The sequence below is a fragment of the Chlorocebus sabaeus genome, chromosome 27, assembly GCF_047675955.1.
Source record: "Chlorocebus sabaeus isolate Y175 chromosome 27, mChlSab1.0.hap1, whole genome shotgun sequence".
In the NCBI taxonomy this organism is placed as follows: domain Eukaryota; kingdom Metazoa; phylum Chordata; class Mammalia; order Primates; family Cercopithecidae; genus Chlorocebus; species Chlorocebus sabaeus.
The window spans coordinates 46625300-46645829 of record NC_132930.1 but is presented as its reverse complement, the minus strand read 5'-3'; the positions used below and the strand labels follow the sequence as shown (position 1 = coordinate 46645829).

Genomic DNA, 20530 nt, shown 5'->3' with positions numbered 1-20530 from the left:
ATCCTAGAGAAATGAAGCCTTCATGTTCACATAAAAACCTATACTCAAGTGTGCATAGCAGCTTTACCCATAATATCTAAGAACTGGAATCAGCTCAGATGTCCTTCTACAGGTGAATGGTTAAACTACTCAGTAATAAAAAGGAATGATCTACTGATAGCATGCAACAGTGTAGGTGAAGTTATGCTAATGAAAAAAGCCAATCCCAAAAGGTTACATATTGTATGATTCTATGTATATAATGTTTTTGCAATGACACAGTTTTAGGGATGGAGAATAGATTAGTGGTTGCCTGGGGTTAGAGATGGGGTTGTAGAGTAGGTTAGGGGTGGCAGAGGAGAGAAAAGAGAGAGAAGTGAGTGTGGTTATAAAAGGACAACTCAGGGGGGTATTTGTAACAGAAATGCTTTGTCTTTTTTTTTTTTTTTTTTTTTTGCAGACAGAGTCTTGCTCTGTTGCCCAGGCTGGAGTGCAGTGGCGTGATCTTGGCTCACTGCACTCTCTGCCTCCTGGGTTCAAGCTATTCTCCCATCTCAGCCTTCTGAGTAGCTGGGACTACAGGTGCACACCACCATGCTTGGCTAATTTTATTTTATTTTATTTTATTTTTTTTTGAGACAGAGTCTCACTCTGTATCCCAGACTGGAGTACAGTGGCGTGATCTTGGCTCACTGCAGCCTCTGCCTCTGGGGTTCAAGCGATTCTCCTGCCTCAGCCTCCTGAGTAGCTGGGATTACAGGTGCACGCCACCATGCCCGGCTAATTTTTGTATTTTTAGTAGAGACGGGGTTTCACCATGTTGGCCAGGGTGGTCTTGATCTCCTCACCTCATGATCCGCCCACCTCGGCCTCCCAGAGTGCTGGGATTACAGGCTTGAGCCACCGCGCCCGGCCTATTTTATTTTTTTTGAGACAGAGTCTCACTCTGTATCCCAGACTGGAGTACAGTGGTGCGATCTTGGCTCACTGCAGCCTCTGCCTCTGGGGTTCAAGCGATTCTCCTGCCTCAGCCTCCTGAGTAGCTGGGATTACAGGTGCACGCCACCATGCCCGGCTAATTTTTGTATTTTTAGTAGAGACGGGGTTTCACCATGTTGGCCAGGGTGGTCTTGATCTCCTCACCTCATGATCCGCCCACCTCGGCCTCCCAGAGTGCTGGGATTACAGGGATTTTTGTGTTTTTCGTAGAGACGGGGTTTCATTATGATGGCCAGGTTGTTTTTGAACTCCTGACCTCCTGTGATCTGCTGGCCTCAGCCTCCCAAAGTGTTGGGATTATAGACGTTGAGCCACTGCACTTGGCCAAGGAAAGAGATGCTTTGTCTTGACTGTGGTGGTGTATAGAAATTGTATAGAACTAAGGCTGGGCACGGTGGCTCACTCCTGTAATCCCAGCACTTTGGGAGGACGAGGCGGGCAGATCGTGAGTTCAGGAGATTGAGACCATCCTGGCTAACATGGTGAAACCCTGTCTCTGCTAAAAATACAAAAAATTGGCCGGGCGTGGTGGCTCACGCCTATAATCCCAGCACTTTGGGAGGCTGAGGCGGGCGGATCACGAGGTCGGGAGATCGAGACCATCCTGGCTAACACGGTGAAACCCTGTCTCTACTAAAAATACAAAAGCAAAATTAGCCGGGCGTGGTGGCGGGCGCCTGTAGTCCCAGCTACTTGGGAGGCTGAGGCAGGAGAATGGCATGAACCTGGGAGGCAGAGGTTGCAGTGAGCTGAGATCGCACTACTGCACTCCAGCCTGGGCAACAGTTTTTGAGACTCTGTCTCAAAAAAAAAAAAAAAAGAAATTGTATAGAACTAAATACACAAATGAACAACAATAAAACTTGAAAATCTAAGTAAGATCACTGGATTGTATCAGTGTCAATATTCTGGTTGTGATAATGTAGTATATTAAATAGTTTTGCAAAGTGTTACCATTGGGGAAAACTGGATAAAGGGCACACTGGATCTCTGTTATTTCTTACAACTGCACGTGAACCAATAATTATCTTTAAAAAACTTCAATTCAAAAAAGTCTGCCCTGATCCAGTTGGGAGGCTACTGAAGTAATCAAAGCTAGACATGCTGGTGTCTTGTGATTGGTAGCAGTGGTGATGGTAAGTGGTCAGATTCTGGATCTCTTGGAGAAAGATCTGACAAGATTTGTAGATTCTTTAAAAAAAATGAGATTAGGCTGGGCACGGTGGCTCACGCTTGGGAGGCTGAGGAGGGCGGATCACGAGGTCAGGAGTTCAAGACCAGCCTGACCAACACGGTGAAATGCCATCTCTACTAAAACTACAAAAATTAGCCAGCATGGTGGTGCGCACCTGTAATCCCAGCTACTCGGGAGGCTGAGGCAGGAGAATCGCTTGAACCCGGGAGGCGGAGGTTGCGCCACTGCACTTCAACCTGGGCGACAGAGCAAGACTCCATCTCAAAAAAAAAAAAAAGAATTATAATTCACATACCATAAAATTAACCATTTTTAGAATTAGTTCTTTGATAATTTATAAAATGTGATTATAGAATGCTGTAGTGTCCTTGAGTTTACATGCCCCTCCTTACACTTGTGTGCCTGTGCAGATGCCTTGATTACACAATTAGAGGAGGCTGACTGAGATTTGTTTTAATTTTTTTTTTTTTTGAGGCAGAGTCTTGTTCTGTCCCCCAGGCTAGAGTGCAGTGGCACAGTCTTGGTGCACTGCAACCTCCGCCTCCTGGGTTCAAGCAATTCTTCTGCCTCAGCCTCCCGAGTTTCTGGGATAACAGGCACCAGCTCCCATGCCCAGCTATTTTTTGTATTTTTAGTAGAGACGGGATTTCACTATGTTGACTGGGCTGGTCTCAAACTCCTGACCTCAAATATCTGCCACCCCAGCCTCCCAAAGTGCTGGGATTACAGGCGTGAGCCACACCTGGCCATTTGTTTTAATTTTTAAGGTGAAGTTAAAGTGACTGCATTTACCAAAAGTGGTTGAGAAGCCAGGACTGTTCTTATCCTGTTTTTCCAGTTCTTGCTCAGAGCAAGGTGGTTTATTTTTCACTTAATTACCATACTTACTTTTCATGTAGAACAAGTCAGTTTGAGTTATCAGTTCATCATCTAACTAAATTCCATGGGGGAAGGAATTAGTTTTAGTTTCTTAAACTTCCAAGGTTGCTTATTGGACAAAATGAGATAGCAAGGCAGTGTTTTTAAGTTAGATTTTTTATTTCTTTGGTAATATAATTTTCTCAAAAACTTAGTAGTCTTTTAGTTTAGTTGTTTTTAGTTGCTCCTATGTTTTGCATCACCCCTCTCCACTTTATTTTGATAGTGCCAATTGCAAAGACATCTGAAGCCATAGGTTTGGGTGGGAAGGAGGCACCTTTAGCCTGATCATCTTTGCCAGGCTGTTTATCTCCTTTTGCTTTGCTGAGAAGTCTTAATAGGAGGCTTATTCCCAGCTACTTGGGGACATAGAAGCGGTTAGCCATTGTTTATGTTTTACTGAGGTCTGTGTGGTATGTTGACTGCAGTCAGTTACTGATTTTGAGACTTGAAGGCAGCCTGGTATATAGAGTAGGTATTATATTGTGTTTCTTTGAATTGAATTTCCCATCTCTTGTAATCTTTGCCATCATCTTCTGTGAAAGAAAAAAAGTTTCTATCAAACTATACCATTGGTTGTAAGATGCAGTTCGGCTTTAGTGATGCTAGCACATGATCCAAACGCGAAATTGAGTATTGGTGAAATACGGAGGAGATTTAAATCCAGAAGACCTGGGTTTAAATGCTGGCTCTATGACTTCAAATCTGTGTGTTCTTGGGCACGTCATGGTTGGCACTTCAATTTCTTCTCTCTGTAATGGGGGAAATGAGGCCAGTCATGGTGGCTCATACCTATGATCCCAGCACTTTGGGGGCCAAGATGGGAAGATCGCTTGAGGCCAGGAGGTTGAGCAATTGGGCAACATAGTGAGGCCCCGTCTCTACAAAACATTTAAAAAAAATTAGCCAGGCCCAGTGGTACATGCCTGTGGTCCCCACCACTCAGGAGGCTGAAATGGGAGGATCCTTTCAGCCCAGGAGTTTAAGGCTAAAGTGAGCCATGATTGTGCTACTGTACTCTAGCCTGGGCAGTAGAGCAAGATCCTGACTCTAAAAAAAGTAAAATGAAATAAAATGGGGGAAATGAACTGCTTTAGTAACATCATCTGTTTTTTCTGTAAGCAGTGGAGCTTGAAAGCCATTGGTGAACTCATGTACTGTGCTTCCCTGTCTAGATCCCCATTCTGCCCCCAGCATGGAGTATAACAGTTTATTAGTAGTAGTCGAGAAACCCTCATTGAATGAATGAATGAGGTGTAGAAGTAAGTGGAGTGGGTAATTGAACACATATTCATTTCCTTTTCTTTTTTCTTATTTTTAGAAAGAAAGAACTTTCAGCTACCAAGAAAGACCGTGTGAATCATTGTCTGACAATATGTGAAAACATAGTGGCACAGTCTGTCAGGTAATTGCACTTTGAACTGTCTAGAGAAAATAAGAACTTTGTATATTTTCAGTCTTAATGGGCCAGAATATTCTGTGTCCCAGTTATTTTAAATGGATTAAAAAATCCATGAAGAAGGACCCTTTTCCCATATTTCTGGCTATATACAAGGATATCCAGACACTAAAATGAATAATGTTCCCTTTTTGTAATCTTTTATGCAAAAATTAAAACCATTATGGTAATTGAACAACATGTTTATGTTTAGTTAACACCCTTAGCAACTATAGTTATTTTAAAATCCTGTGTGGTTTGATATTTTTGCGTTTGTTGTAACAGTGGGAACAGCACAAGGCTATCTTTCTGACCATTGTTCCTAGCAGTTATAGATGGTAAATATGTTTAGGCCTGTTTCCAATGGCTGGGTAGGAGACATATGCACCTATGATATCTGAATTCTGTTACCCAGATGGGCATGTGTGAAATAGTTACCTTGCTTTACTTTCCCTTGGAATAAATAATTCATGTTATTCTCCTGGTAGAAGCTAGAAAAAGCTCTTTATAGTCAGTCAGAAAAAAATTTTTAGACAAATAATCTTGATTTTAGTACTGACAAAAATGTGTGGTGATTCTTTTTTTTAGTTTTTTTTGAGACGGAGTTTCACTCTTGTTGCCCAGGCTGGAGTGCAATGGTGCGATCTCGGCTCACTGCAACCTCCGCCTCCTGGGTTCAAGTGATTCTCCTGCCTTAGTCTCCTGAGTAGCTGGGGTTACAGGCATGTGCCACCACGCCCAGCTAATTTTGTATTTTTAGTAGAGACAGGGTTTCTCCATGTTGGTCAGGCTGATCTCAAACTCCCAACCTCAGGTGATCCGCTCGCCTCAGCCTCCCAAAGTGCTGGGATTACAGGCATGAGCCATGGCACCTGGTGATTCATTTGTTTTTTTAAAAAATTTCCTCTTGGACATTGCTTTTCACTATTTTCTTTTTATTGTGGTAAAACACATATAACATTTACTATCTTAACCATTTTTAGGTGCACAGTTCGGTATATATATTTGTAATGTTGTACAGCCGTCACTGCCATCTACTTCATAAGTTTTTCATCTCTCAAAACGGAACATCTGTCTTCATTAAACTCCCGATCATCCATCCTTTCCTGTAGCCCCTTTCTACTCTCTGTCTGTATAAGTGTAACTACTCTGGAGACCTCATATAAGTGGAATCCTACAGAATTTGTCTTTTTTTTTGGTGATCTGCTTATTTTTAATGCCTCTGTGCATTTATATTATATACTTTCAAAGTGATTTCAGAAAACCTTTTCATTTTAGGTTAACTCATTTCTATTGTTTGTGAAATACTGTGTATGATTCTGTTCTGTTTCTGTCTAATTTGTAGAAATATTGTGGGAAGAAAATGAAATAACAAATGAGCATGTGTCCTGAAAATAAAAATATAAAAATTCTAAGTTAGCATGCTATTGTAGAATACAACACTATGATAAAAGTAGGAAAAAAAAAGTTTGAATTCTATGTCTGCTGCCTGTGTAAGCTGGGTGACTTTAGATAAGCTTTAACGTGTTTGAGCCTTACTGGCTCATGTTTGAAGTGTAATCCCTCGTTACACAGTTCTTGTGGGATCAGACGATGCATTTGAAACACTGTGAAGAAGTAACTGCGATAGATGTGTTCATTAGCCACCTGAACGGGAAGCACATCCCATTGCGATACCCATCATCCAAAGCTATATGTTATCTTTACTTTTTTTGTTTTTTTGAGACAGAGTCTCACTCGTCGCCCAGGCTGGAGTGCAGTGGCGCCATCTCGGCTCACTGCAATTTCTGCCTCCTAGGTTCACGCCTTTCTCCTGCCTCATCCTCCCAAGTAGCTGGGACTACAGGTGCCTGCCACCACACCTGGCCAAATTTTTGTATTTTTAGTAGAGACAGGGTTTCACTGTGTTAGCCAGGATGGTCTTGGTCTCCTGACCTCGTGATCCGCCCACCTCAGTCTCCCAAAGTGCTGGGATTATAGGCGTGAGACACTGTGCCTGGCCATCTTCACTTTTTTTGTGAAATGATGACTCTAAATGCTTGGCAAACATTTGGTAATTGTTCATCTGATTTCCACTATCCAGGTCTCAGAGAATATAATTTCCCTCTGAAAGCTTATTGACCTGTGAAACAAGATCTCTTCCAATCTGAGTGCATCCGGCTTTATTCTTGTCATTTTGTCTTTTGAGAATTTTCAAATGGAATTCATGGAATGTTGGCTCATATTCACATATTAGTAAAGTACGTTGAGACATCTTAAGATTGATTTGTGGTTCTATTTGCCATATTAAATCAAAATAATAACTGTTAATGGTTTTCACATTAGTTTGTCTCTTGTTTTTATGGAGTAATGCTGAGAGTTCATTATGCTTCTTGTTCTACAGAAGAGCATGTTAAAAGGATTTTTTGGGATCAGAGAGGTTATCCATGGTTTCATAGGATACACTCTATACTTTGCAGGGATTTCAGGGTATATAGCCAAAGGTGATATTTTATATAAATATGTTTTATGGAAACTTACTGATCATCACTATTTCCTGTTAACTCCCCTAAAATATAATTAAACCTTTGGAACTTTTTTATAGCTTTTGTGCTAGACTGATTTTTGTCTCCAATGAGGTTATATAAATGGCAGCTTCTGAGGTTTTCAATGTAGGAAGTCATTTAAAACCCCATGTAGGCCGGGCGCAGTGGCTCACGCCTGTAATCCCAGCACTTTGGGAGGCCGAGGCGGGTGGATCACGAGGTTAGGAGATCGAGACCATCCTGGCTAACATGGTGAAACCCCGTCTCTACTAAAAATGCAAAAAATTAGCCAGGCGAGGTGGCAGGCACCTGTAGTCCCAGCTACTCGGAAGGCTGAGGCAGGAGAATAGCGTGAACTCGGGAGGCAGAGCTTGCAGTGAGCCGAGATCGCGCCACTGCACTCCAGCCTGGGCGACAGAGTGAGACTCCTTCTCAAAAACAAAAACAAAAACAAAACCTTAGGTATATTGTGAAAATGTAGTCTGCTTTAAGTTCTCTAAAGAGGTCTAAGTTACTGGTTCCTAAGTATGGATGAGCATCAAAATCATCTGGAAAATTTGTTAAAAATACAGTAATGAAGGTACCTCACTGTCCTTTTTCCCAAACACACTTCTGCATTCTGTTTGAGTAGGTAGGGCCTACACATTTTTCGCAAGTATTCTTTTGGGAATACCCGGGAATGCTCACTTGAGCAACCTCTTACTAATACCATATACCTTGATAAAGTGGCTAGGTAAAAATAAATATACAAAATCCATCGATCTCCCATATATTAGCATAAATCAGCTAGAAAACAGTAACGTTTAAAGATCTAGTTCACAGTAGCACTGAAGTATTGAATTCCAAGGAATTGATAAGAAATATGCAGAAACTTTATAAAAACTTCTGTTAATGTTCCTGAAAGATATATAGGTGACCACTTTCTAGACAGGAAGATTTTATATCATTAAGTTGACTTTTCTCTAAATTAACACAGAAATTTAAAATAATCTTGATCAAAATTCTAGTAGAGGTATTTTTGAACTTGTTCATTGTAAGAATAAATACATAACTGCAAAGAATATCTTAAAATCATCACTAGGCCCGGTGTGGTGGCCCACGCCTGTAATCCCAGCACTTTTGGAGGCCAAGGCAGGTGGATCATCTGAGGTCAGGAGTTTGAGCCCAGCCTGACCAATGTGGTGAAACCCTGTTTCTACTAAAAATACAAAAATTAGCTGAGTGTGGTGGCGCATGCCTGTAGTCCCAGCTACTTGGGAGGCTGAGGCAGGAGAATCGCTTGAACCCAGGAGGTGGAGGTTGTGGCAAGCCTAGATGGCACCACTGCACTCCAGCCTGGGTGACAAGAGCAAAATTCTGTCTCCAAAAAAAAAAAAAAAAAAAGAAAAAGAAAAAGAAATCAACGCTAATATGGTGAGACTTGATATATGTGACATTAAAATAGTGATTGGACATTAGAACAGGTATAGAACAGAAAGAAGAGTGTGTGTATGTGTGTGGATTTATGATGGGTGTAACATATTTGTATTAGTAGGGAAATGAGGGAAATGATGTATTTCTCTGACTTTGGGACAACATTATATCTCTACCTCATATTGCAAACAAGCATAAAATTCTGATTAATTACCTAAATGTGAAAAAGTGAAATACTTTCTTCAAAAAGTGTAATCTTAGTTTGAGGAAGGCTAACATTATGAAGGAAAAAACTGTTTTGACTAGAATATAGTTAAATATGTCAAAATCCACCTTCAACAAAATTGAAAGTAAATTGAACTTGGGGAAAGTATTGACAGCATGTAGATCAAAGGTTACTAGCCTGTGTAAAGAGCAATTATATTTGGGAGGCCGAGACGGGCGGATCACAAGGTCAGGAGATCGAGACCATCCTGGCTATCACGGTGAAACCCCGTCTCTACTAAAAATACAAAAAATTAGCCGGGCGCGGTGGTGGGCGCCTGTAGTCCCAGCTACTCGGGAGGCTGAGGCAGGAGAATGGCGTGAACCCGGGAGGCGGAGCTTGCAGTGAGCTGAGATCCGGCCACTGCACTCCAGCCTGGGCGGCAGAGCGAGACTCCTTCTCACAAAAAAAAAAAAAAAAAAAAAAAAAAAAAGAGCAATTATAAATCATTAAGAAAAGACTATCAACCCGTCGGCACCTTGTTCTCCGACTCCCAGCCTCCAGAACTGTGACGAGTAAGTGCCTGTTGTTTAAAACACCTAGTCTATATGTAGTATTTTGTTATAGCAACTCAAGCTGATTAGGACCCTAGTAATCAGCAGACTGAGACTAAAACAAAAATAAGAACCTTTTTTACCTGTCAAGTTGGCAAACATTAAGAATATGCAGATTTTTGTCAGAGGTGATACAACCTTCTAAGAAGGCAATTTGGGAAAGCATAAAGCTTTAGATTATTATGTGTCTGACCTAGGGCGCTTACCCTAGGAAAGTGTGTAATGATATTGGTGCAGTGCTGTTCATCCCATTAGAAAATTAAAAATAACCTTAATAGCTTACCACTAAAAGGGGGATTGAAAAATTAAGATACATTTATTTATTTATTTATTGAGACAGTCTTGCACTGTTGCCGGGGCCGGAGTGCGATGGTGCGATCTCAGCTCACTGCAACCTCCGCCTCCTGGGTTCACATGATTCTCCTGCCTCAGCCTCCCGAATAGCTGGGAATACAGGCTAACACCTCCACACCCAGCTAATTTTTTGTATTTTTAGTAGAGATAGGGTTTCACTGTGTTGACCAGATTGGTCTCGAACTCCTAACCTTGTGATCGATCCCCCTCGGCCTCCCAAAGTGTCAGGATTAGAGGCGTGAGCCACTGCACCTGGCCAGATACATTTATACAAGAGAGTGTTAGTTAACATTCATAGATTTTTTTTTCTTGTTTACTTTTTATTAAAAAAAATTTTTTTTTAGAGACAGGGTCTTACTCTGTCACCCAGGCTGAATGCAGTTGCACAGTCATAGCCCACTGCAGCCTGAACTCCTGGGCACAAGTGATCCTTCTGCCTCAGCCTTTTGAGTACCTGGGGGACTTTAGGCATTTTGCTATACCTGGCTAAGTTTTAAATGTTTTATAGATGGGATCTTGCTGTGTTGCCCAGGCTGGTCTAGAATTCCTGGGCCCAAGCGATCATCCCACCTTGGCCTCCCAAAGCACTGAGATTACAGGCATGAGCCACCACTTCTGATCAATAGATATTTATATTTGTGACTGGAAAATATATTAACAATGTGTTAAAAAATTCAGTTAAAAAATAAAGATTTTTGCTTCTAGCTAAGATAGAATAACAAGGACAGCATTTATCTTCTTGCCTTGAAATAGCTGAAAATGGATACAATATATGTAACAGTGGTTTTCAAGTTATTGGGCATTAGGCAAAGAAGAGTACTTATCACAGGAAAATTAATGTGGAGAGCCCTACAATTTCCTTACATTGCTGCCTGGCCATGGCAAGAGGAAAAACTGAAAGGAAACGGAGGCTGAGCCAGTGGTTTGCTGGGTTGAGGAGGCAGAGCTGGGAGTCCAGAGATGCAAGGTGGCTAGAGCCCGTACGGAAAAATACCAGGGAAGAGAGCTGCAGAGGGAGCTCCGGATAACTGCACAGTACCCTCTCATGTTACGTGTAGCTGAGTATTGATGAGCACATGCTCGTGAGGAAATGACCCAGGGCTGCAGGTAGGACCACTTAAAAGGATTAGAAGCAACAATTGCTGAAACTCACACAGGGCCAGGAAGAATTTCTAATCACACAAGTCGGAGTGGAAAACCTCGGCTCTCATAGAGCAGCAGGTAGAGTACTCAGAAGGGTTTGCCTGCCTAGCCCCAGACTGAGTTTCATTACTCTGACCCCGCCTAATATTAAAAAGAGATTAAATTAATTGTTTGCAACAAAAGTAATATATTTCAGTGTTTATAACATGTAGAAGTGAATTGTATGACAATAGCATAAAGGCTGGAAGAGCAGAAATTGACATGTATTTGTGCTGGACAGAATAATGTTTCCGTCTTTTCCCAAAAGATATCGAGTCCTAATCCCTGGAACCTGTAAATGTTACTTTATAAGGAAAATGGTTTCATGGTGTGATTAAATTCAGGATCTTGAGATGAGGGGCTGTCTTGCATGATTTGGGTAGGTACTAAATGCAATCATGTGTGTGCAAAGGAGGCAGAGGGAGATTTTACATACACAGAGAAGGCCATGTGAAGATAGGACAGACAGATTTGAAGGTGCTGGCCTTGAAAATTGGAGTGATGAAGCTATAAGCCAAGGAATGCAGTAGCCACCAAAGCTGGAAGAGGTAGGAGCAATTCTCCTTTAGAGCCTATTCCAGAGGGAATGTGGTGCTGCCAGTTCCTTAATTTCAGCTCAGTGATACTAATTTTGGACTCTGGTCTCTGAAACTGTGAAAGAATAAAATTTTTTTTGTTTGTTTTAAGCCACACAGTTTGTGGTAATTTGTTACAGCAGCTGCAGGAAACTAATTTATGCTGCATGTGAAATGGCATAATATCATTAAGATAGATTGTGATAAAGGTACATAGTATAAACAATTAAGCAACAACTAAAAGCACAACAAGGAGTTATAGCTAATGAACCAAAAAAGGAGATTAGAATCATAAAAATAGTGAATCCCAAAGAAGCCAGAAATAGGGGAAGAGGCAAATAAAGGAAAGAAAGAGCTTGATGGTAGATTTAAACCTAGTTATGTCAAAAAGGACATTAAATGTAAAAGATATTTTTCGGATTGAGTGGAAAAGTAAGACCCAGTATATGCTGCTGCCTGCAAGAAACATATTCTAAATGTAAAGGCAAAAATAGCCTACAAGTAACAGAACAGAAAGAAGTTCACTGTGCTTACAAGAATTAGATGCAAGCTAGACTGGTTCTGTTAATATCAGACAAAGTGGATTTCAGAGCAAAGGCTATTGCCTAGGATGAGATGGTTGTTTCGTAATAAGGAAGGGGATTCGTTCATCAGCCCTGCATATAACAAGCTGAAATGTTTATGCACCTGACTACGGAGCTAAAATACACGAAGCAAAGCCTAACAACTACGAGTAGACACAGACAAATCCACAGTGATAGAGATTTCAGTAGCTTCTCTCAATGATTTGTAGAACATGTAGCCATGATATCTGGATCTAGAACACTTGAACAACACCGTCCCTATGCAACCTGATTGGCATTTACAGGACACTCCCCCCGGCACCAGCAGAAGAGACACTCTCTCAAGTGCTCACAGAATGTCTGCCAAGATAGAGCAGATGCTGGGCCATAAAACAAGTCTCTAAATTAAATGCATTCAAATTATTCGAGTATGTTTTCCGACCTCAGTATCATTAAGTTGGAATATATTATAGGAAGATAACCTGGAAAAGCCTCAGATATGTGGAAAAACTCATTTCTAAGTGGCCCATGGGTCAGAAGTGAAGTCAAAAGGGAAAGCTGAAAGTCTTTTGGATTGACTGATATGAAAACAATAGATTTCTATACTTGTGGGGTGCTGTTATAGTATAGTAAAGGGAAATTTCTAGCGTTAAATGCCTGTTTTAGTAAAGAAAGATTTCAAATCAATGACCTCAGCTTCTGCCTTGGGAAACTTGAAAATGACAAGCAAATGGAATCCAGAGTTACCAGAAGGGCCAGGTACAGTGGCTCATGCCTGCAATTCTGCCACTTTGGGAGGCCAAGGCAGGCGGATTGTTTGAGACTGGCAGTTCAAGACCAGCCTGGGCAGCATAGGGAGACTCCATATCTACAAAAAACACAGAAAATTAGCCAGGTGTGGTGGCATGTGCCTGTAGTCCCAGCTAACCAGGAGTCTAAGGTGGGAGGATTGCTTGAGCCTGGGAGGTTGAGGCTGCAGTGAACTGTGATTGTGCCACTGCGCTCCACCCTGGGCAACAGAATGAGACCCTGTCTCAAAAACAAAAACAGTTACTAGAAGAATGGACATCATAGAGATAAGAGCAGAAGTCAGTAAAATAGGAAACAAAAATACATAGAAAATCAATAAAACCAAAAGCTAGTTCATCAAGAACATCAATAAATTGGTGAGACTAATAGGAAAAAAAGTGAAGTCACAAATTATCAATATCAGGAATGAGGGAGATGACAGTAGTATAGATTATATAGATATTAAAAGGACTATATGAGGCAGGTGCGGTGGCTCACGCCTGTAATCCCAGCACTTTGGGAGGCCGAGGTGGACAGATCACCTGAGGTCAGAAGTTTAAGACCAGCCTGCCCAATATGGTAAAACTCTGTCTCTACTAAGAATACAAAAATTAGCTGGTCGTGGTGCCGTGCGCCTGTAGTCCCAGCTACTCGGGAGGCTGAGGCAGGAGAATTGCTTGAACCTGAGAGGCAGAGGTTGCAGTGAGCTGAGATGGCACCATTGCGCTCCAGCCTGGGTGACAGAGTGAGACTCCGTCTCAAAAAATAATAATAATTAAAAGGACTATATGGGAATATTATGAACAACTTTATGCCAATAAATTTGATAACTTATAGATGAAATGGATAAGTTCCTTGAAAGACACACAAACTATTAAAGCTCTCTCAAGAAGAAATAGATAAACTGATTGGCCCTATATCTATTTTATTAAATTTAAATGTAAAAATCAATGTTTAGTTACTGGAAAACTTTTAAGTGTGGTTGGGAATAGTATATGAACTTTTTCTACTGAATTTTATGAAGGCTAATCACAGGTAAAGGTTTTCTGATGAAAATTTAGTGTCTGAATTGAGATGTGCTGTAAAAAATGTTGTTATGTATCTTAATCATTTCTTCACATTAATTACATGTTGAAATAATACTTTGGGTGTATTGGGTTAAACGAAATATTTTGAAAATCTTGCCTATTTTCTTTTTACTTTTGATATGTCAGCTGGGAAATGTAAAAGTGTGGCTTACATTCTGTTTCTGTTGACAGTACTGCTTTGGAGCTCAGTGTTGGAATGATCTATCATTTCAAAGACCTTTCCTCCGTTCATCATTCAAGGCTGTATTCCACATAGATATCTAAGTCTGAAATACTGCTAAATGGCACGTTTTGTTTTGTGCTTTTTTTTTTTTTTTTTTTTTTTTTTGAGACGGGCGGATCACGAGGTCAGGAGATCGAGACCATCCTGGCTAACACAGTGAAACCCCGTCTCTACTAAAAAATACAAAAAACTAGCCGGGTGAGGTGGCGGGCGCCTGTAGTCCCAGCTACTCGGGAGGCTGAGGCAGGAGAATGTTTTGTGCTTTTGTAAGTTTGTTGATTGTTACTGATGTGGACCTTTGTTGCCTCTTAGGCTCATGGCTATCTTCCAACCATTGTTTGCAATTTTTACCTAAAGAGAAAAAGAGATTTGGTTTCAGAGTAAGTTAGATTGAGATCATGAAAGAGCAATCTCATTTTGATGCTTCAAAAATAGCACATCCCCTGTATTACTGGGATTTGCTATTCTTGGACTTACTTCAAGTACATCCTTGTGTTACTGGTTTGGATGCTTCCGAATGCTGTGAAGTCAGTTTCATGGACGTGGCTCATCAGTTTAGCTCTCTTGGCTTTGTTTAGACAGTTGGAGCATGATGGCCTGAACAGCTTCTCTCAATTAAACATTTACAAATCGTTTACGAATAGTAAACAAACTCCAGGTTTTGTGACTCTTTGATAGTTCATCCAGCACAACAAAAACACAATGTGACCATGATCATCTGGCAACTTAGGGTGAAATACGGTTACACTTTGGCCCAGACCGAAAGCAAAATTAAAAAGGGGCAAGAGAGATATACTGCTGAACTGATTTTTCAAGGTTCCAAGAATATCGCAGGTTAAGAGTAAAAGTAAACTTTTGACAGAGAGCAGCGGGTTTTCTGGGATTGAAGTATCTGAAGTTTTCAAACGAAAATTTAAAAAGAAAAAACGAGAATTGCCTTACAAGTACAATATCTTCTTTTTTAAAAAGTAAACTTTACTTTGGAATAGTTTTAGATTTATAGAAAAAAATTAGGGTAGAGAGTTTTCATATACCCTACATCCAGTTACCCTAGTTATTATCTTAATTTAGTATGAGACATTTTCATGTTTAATGAATCAGTATCGATATGCTGTTAACTAAAGTGCAGACTTTATTCAGATTTTCTTAATTTCTATGTAATGTCCCTTTTCTGTTCCAGAATTCCGTGCAGGACACTGGATACCTCATTACATTTCATTGTCATGTCACCTTAGGCTCCTCTTGACGGTTTCTCTTCTTTTTCGCTTAGAAATTCTCCAGAATTTCAGAAACTTCTGGGCATCGCTATGGAACTTTTTCTGCTGTGCAGTGATGACGCAGAGTCGGATGTCAGAATGGTGGCTGATGAATGCCTCAACAAAGTTATCAAAGTAAGAACCGCGTGGATGGTGTTCCCAGAAATATCATTGTTGTAGGCTAAGAGAAGAAGCCATCGTTGAGTGTTCTTCTGTTTTGAGCCCCTGAGGATGTCTGCACTTTTTTCCTTTCTGGTGTGTGGTTTGGAGGTGCTCTGGTATCTGCCTGCATTGCTTGCCACACCTGCCTGGTCAGAAGGAACTGTGTTGACCCTTGTGCCTGCATGGTGCCTAGGTCAATGAAGGGAACCGATGGTGGCCACTGGATGCTCCTGGGAAAATGTCACTACAGGTACCAGAGAAGCCAGAGCTATGTCCACATTTCTATGAGTCTCAGTTTTCTTAACTATAAAATGGGATCAAAGTTTTTGTGGCATGTGTATGAGTGTGTGTCTGTGTGAGGATTAAATGCACTAATTGCCACTACCGGATCCTCAAAGTGGTAAGAAGTATTCTTATTAATCATGACATCCTTACACTCTTATGCAGCAAGATTGATGGGTGTGGCACTGCTTCTCTTTTTCCATTACATGGATTCCATGCTATCCTTTTGCTCAGGGAATCTTTCCTTTGTGGCTAGCACTTTGTTGTTTGGCTAATCACGCTTTCTGTGGTCAGGACGCTGGCTTCTCTGGAGTCTTGGGATTCTAGCTCCCTCTCTTGTCCCTAGAGTGGTCACTGTCTTCTCTCTCTGCTTGCAATTCCTGCTTTTCTTGCATCTCACTCATGCGGTGACCCGTATCAGTTTCACCTTGTTCTCCGTGCCTGCTGGTCGTTGGCACCACTTGCCTGTGGATGGCATCCCATAGCATATTTAGGGCCTGCTTCCAGTTAAGCTTGCTTTTCCACAGGCCTAAATATCCTTGCTTGCTTCTGTTACTCCCACTGGCAGGACCAGGGCGGTCTTTTTTGGATGAGACAGGGTCTTGCTCAGTCACCCAGGCTGGAGTGCAGTGGCTGATCATGGCTCACTGCAGCCTTGAGCTACTGGGCTCAAGCTATCATCCTGGCCTGGCTTCTTGAGTAGCTGGGACTACAGGCGTGCACCACCATGCCCAGCTAATTTTAAAAATTATTTGTAGACATGGGATCTCGCCAGGTTGCCCAGGCTGGTCTTGAACACCTGGGCTCAAGTAATCCTCCCTCCTTGGTTTCACAAAGTGCTGGGATCACAGGTGTGAGCCACTGTGCCTGGCCCTTGATGTTTCAGTTCTTGATATTTGATCCTCAGAGTCAGAAAATCTAAAAAGAGGACTATCCCAGGTTGCCTTGGTTCACGGCAAATGGGACGTTAAGAGGGCAGAGAAAACAATATGACCAGAAACTCTTCTAATATTGGTCATTTAACGTGTAAGTATTGTTCTTTTTTAAACCTCCTTCATCTTTTTCTAGGGATTGCTGGACACAGTGGCTTGGTGTATCTGTGGGCTGTAGGCCACGGCCCTGGGTTGTGGTTTTAGGTCGCAGGTGCTCTTCCCGGCTGTCTCCTTGCTTCTTTCCCATTTCCTCTTCTTTGTTTCCAGCCATTTCTCCCTTTTGCTTAAGTTTGGTGCAGCAGGGTTTGGCTACTCTCAGATTCCTGCTTCCTCAGATGATGCAGTTGCCAGGCCCAGTGGGCTGACAGTGGGATCAGGATCTGGCTAGGTTTACTCTCACTGTGGCAGAGGAGGGGCAGGTGTGGGAGAGCATGTGTGACCCCAGGCCAGGTGTAGGGAGCCCAGGCACAGTCACTTAGCCTTCAGGTCCTAGACTTTGTCTTCTCATGAGTGTGGCTGTGTGTGTATGGTGAGAACCAGGTTCTTCGTAGCCCAAGAAAATGTAGAGAAATGCACTGGGTATCTGACATAGCCTGGCAGCACGCCTCCCTCAAGTAGGTTAGTCTCAGGCGGTGAAGCATGTATGTCCAGCAAGAACTTCATATGTAGCATAAAGTCTCCGTTCTGTGAGGCACTGACAAATCACCACCGTCAGGAGGCTGAAGTAATTTCTGTCTAGGGAGGCAGGGAAGGCTTCCTGGAGACAGTAGCCAATAGGTGAAAGGGTAGATTGGAGACCTTCTTAATCATCACCGCCTCTTGGTTCGAGGGGTGCCAGGAAGCTGTGGAGGCTGAGAGGAGGGGGAACGCATCTTATGCTGCCAGAGAGTGGGACACCCTGAGGGTCAGGTCAAGGAGTTGTACCTTGTTGGGTGGAGAATTAGGGGCTCTTGAAGACTTTTGATGTGGTCAGGGGAGTGTATCATTTAGGAAGAGTGACCTAGTAAGGACGTGGGATAGAGGAGGACAGAGGTGGGAGGGAGTCCAGGTGGGAGTGAGTAGGCCCAGCAGGAGTGCGGGGCCTCGAGCCAGGATGGTGGCAGGGCTGTGAGGAGAGGCAGCCACCTGTGTGTCTGTAGAAGCAGGGGCAAGAGGGAAGAGGCCAGCGGCACGCTGCCATCACCCAGCGACTGGTGTAGATTGTGAGAGCCCATTCCCTGCTCTTAGGAGGGGCCGAGTTTTAGTTTTCTCTTATAAAATAAACTTGGTATTTGTTTACAAAACATTTGTAAAGCTAAATCAAGGTTTGATAAGGCTTCTAGTTTTATTTAAGAAGTAATGTTTAAATAAATGTCCAACTCGCTTTGCTCATTTAAGGACTTTCAGTACAAACTTCAACAACAGGATCAGGATTTAAACATTTCTGAGATGTTATTACCCCTCAGAATTTCCCAGAACGTGATCTGGTTTTGATTTTCAAGCTTGCTGACCTAGTAGGTTAACCCACAAGTTTTACTAAGGTACACCTCAGTCCATTTATATCGACTGCCCATGCCACGGTCAAAGAGATCATCGGCTGATGTTTGGCACAACTTCCTCCCTCTTGGGTGGGCAAGCATTTGGAAGAGAAGGCTCCCGTGGGTGAGAGTGGGGCACCAAAGTCTTCCCTGTCCTGTCCCCTAGCTTGAGAAACGCTTCTCTAATGTGGACTTTGTGCCCTTAGCATCGTTACTGGCTTGAAGTTGACCATGTGGACATAATTTCTGGTTTAGCCTCACAAGTGAGCAGGGAGGGTTGAGAGATGTGCTGTGAGGAACATGTGGCCCCGGCTGGCCGTGGGCTCTGGGTCAGGGGGGCAGGGGACCATGGGCATACCTGACAGTGAGGAGGGGCCACACCTGCAGAAAGCATGCGGGACTCGGCCTCGAGAGTGTTCTGGGCCAGAGTGCGGCTCTGGGGTTTTCTAAGTACACCCACAGTGCCTGGGACCCTGCAGATTCCAGGGCACCGTCTGAGCCTGTGCCATCCAACGGAATGTTCTGCTAGTGAAGATTGAAGATTTACTCCAGGGACTTTAGGATTTATATACAAAAATAAAAATTATATACATATAATTTTTTTTTTTTGAGATGGAGTTTTGCTCTTGTTGCCCAGGCTGGAGTGCAATGGTGTGATCTTGGCTCACCGCAACCTCCGCCTCCCGGGTTCAAGCAGTTCTCCTGTCTCAGCCTCTTGAGTAGCTGGGATTACAGGCACCCACCACCATGCCCGATTTTTGTATTTTTTAGTAGAGACGGCGTTTTTCCATGTTGGTCAGGCTGGTCTCAAACTCCTAACCTCAGGTGATCTTCCCGCCTCAGCCTTCCAAAGTGCTGGGATTACAGGCATGAGCCACCCCACCAGCCAGGATTTATTATATTTGAACCATCTCCCATTTTAATTTTGATGTTATGTAGCATTTGATGATAGTGAAAGTTAAATTGTTTTTCTTTCCATTTTTCTGTTTAAGTGAATGACCTGTATCTAGTTTATTCAGTAACTTCCTGCATATATATGCTTCTTTCTTTTGTAATGAATATGTTCTTAATTTAGTTGCTGTTATGTTTTGCTTTGCCCCAAAATTGAAATCTTAGTTTCCTTTTAGCTCGTTTTAGAATTGATGATGGGATGTGTCTTCCATAAATAAATCTCTTGTGTTTTGTTGTAGGCTTTGATGGATTCTAATCTTCCAAGGTTACAGCTCGAGCTCTATAAAGAAATTAAAAAGGTGGGCCCCGCTTTTCTTTTTTAAAAATGTCTTAAATTTTAAATTTTTATAGGTACACATATTTTGTAGGTACATGTGAGTGTGTATATTTATGAGGTATATGAGATATTTTGATACAGGTATATGATATATAATCACATCATGGAAAGTTGGCTATCCATCCCCTCAAGCATTTATCCTTTGTGTTACAAACAATCCAGTTGCACTCTTTTACTTATTTTATTTTATTTTATTTTATTTTATTTTATTTTAATTTTGAGACAGAGTCTTGTGTTTTCATCCAGGCTGGAGTGCAGTGGCACGATCTTGGCTTACTGCAGCCTCCGCCTTCCAGGTTCAAGCAAACTTTGGGCTGGTCTCAAACTCCTGACCTCAGGTGATCCGCCCGCCTCGGCCTCTCAAAGTGCTGGCATTACAGGTGTGAGCCACCGCACTGGGTCTGATTGTACATTTTAAAATAACTAAAATAGTCAGGGCCCGGTGGCTCATGCCTGTAATCCCAGCATTTTGGGAGGCTGAGGCTGGCGATCACCTGAGATAAGGAGCTCGAGACCAGCCTGGCCAACATGGAGAAACCCTATCTCTACTAAAAATACAAAGATTAGCCGGTCGTGGTGGCGGGCGCCTGTAATCCCAGCTACTCGGGAGGCTGAGGTGGGAGAATCACTTGAACCTGGGCGGTGGAGGTTGCATTGAGCCGTGATCACACCACTGCACTCCAGCCTGGGCAACAAAGTGAGACTTCGTCTCAAAAAATAAAAATAAAAATGAAATAAAATCAGTCCGGGTGTGGTGGCTCGTACCTGTAGTCCCAGCACTTCAGGAAGCTGAGGCAGGTGGATTGCTTGAGACCAGGAGTTTGAGACCAGCATGGGCACCATGGCAAAACGCTGTCTGTACAGAAATGAGCTAGGTGCGGTGGTGCACAACTATAGTCCCAGTTACTTGGGAGGTGGAGGTGGGAGGATAAATGGAGCCTGGAAGGTTGAATCTGCAGTGAGCTGAGATTGTGCCACTGCCCTTCAGCCTGGGCGAGCAAGTGAGACCCTGTCTCAAAAAAAAAAAAAATTA

The 20530-nt window shown here is 42.5% G+C and overlaps 1 protein-coding gene across 2 annotated transcripts in view; it reads left to right on the top strand.

Moving 5' to 3' along the window:
- HTT (huntingtin) overlaps positions 1–20530 on the top strand; it is a 164828-nt gene that overhangs the window by 9595 nt on the left and 134703 nt on the right. Inside the window, exons 2-4 of one of the 2 annotated variants that reach the window (XM_073012553.1) lie at positions 4413–4496; positions 15331–15451; positions 19400–19459. In XM_073012553.1, the coding sequence (XP_072868654.1) occupies positions 4413–4496; positions 15331–15451; positions 19400–19459 (265 nt within the window). Of the gene's footprint in view, positions 1–4412; positions 4497–15330; positions 15729–19399; positions 19460–20530 lie in introns of those variants that run through there. The other variant, XM_073012554.1, reaches the window with a different exon arrangement.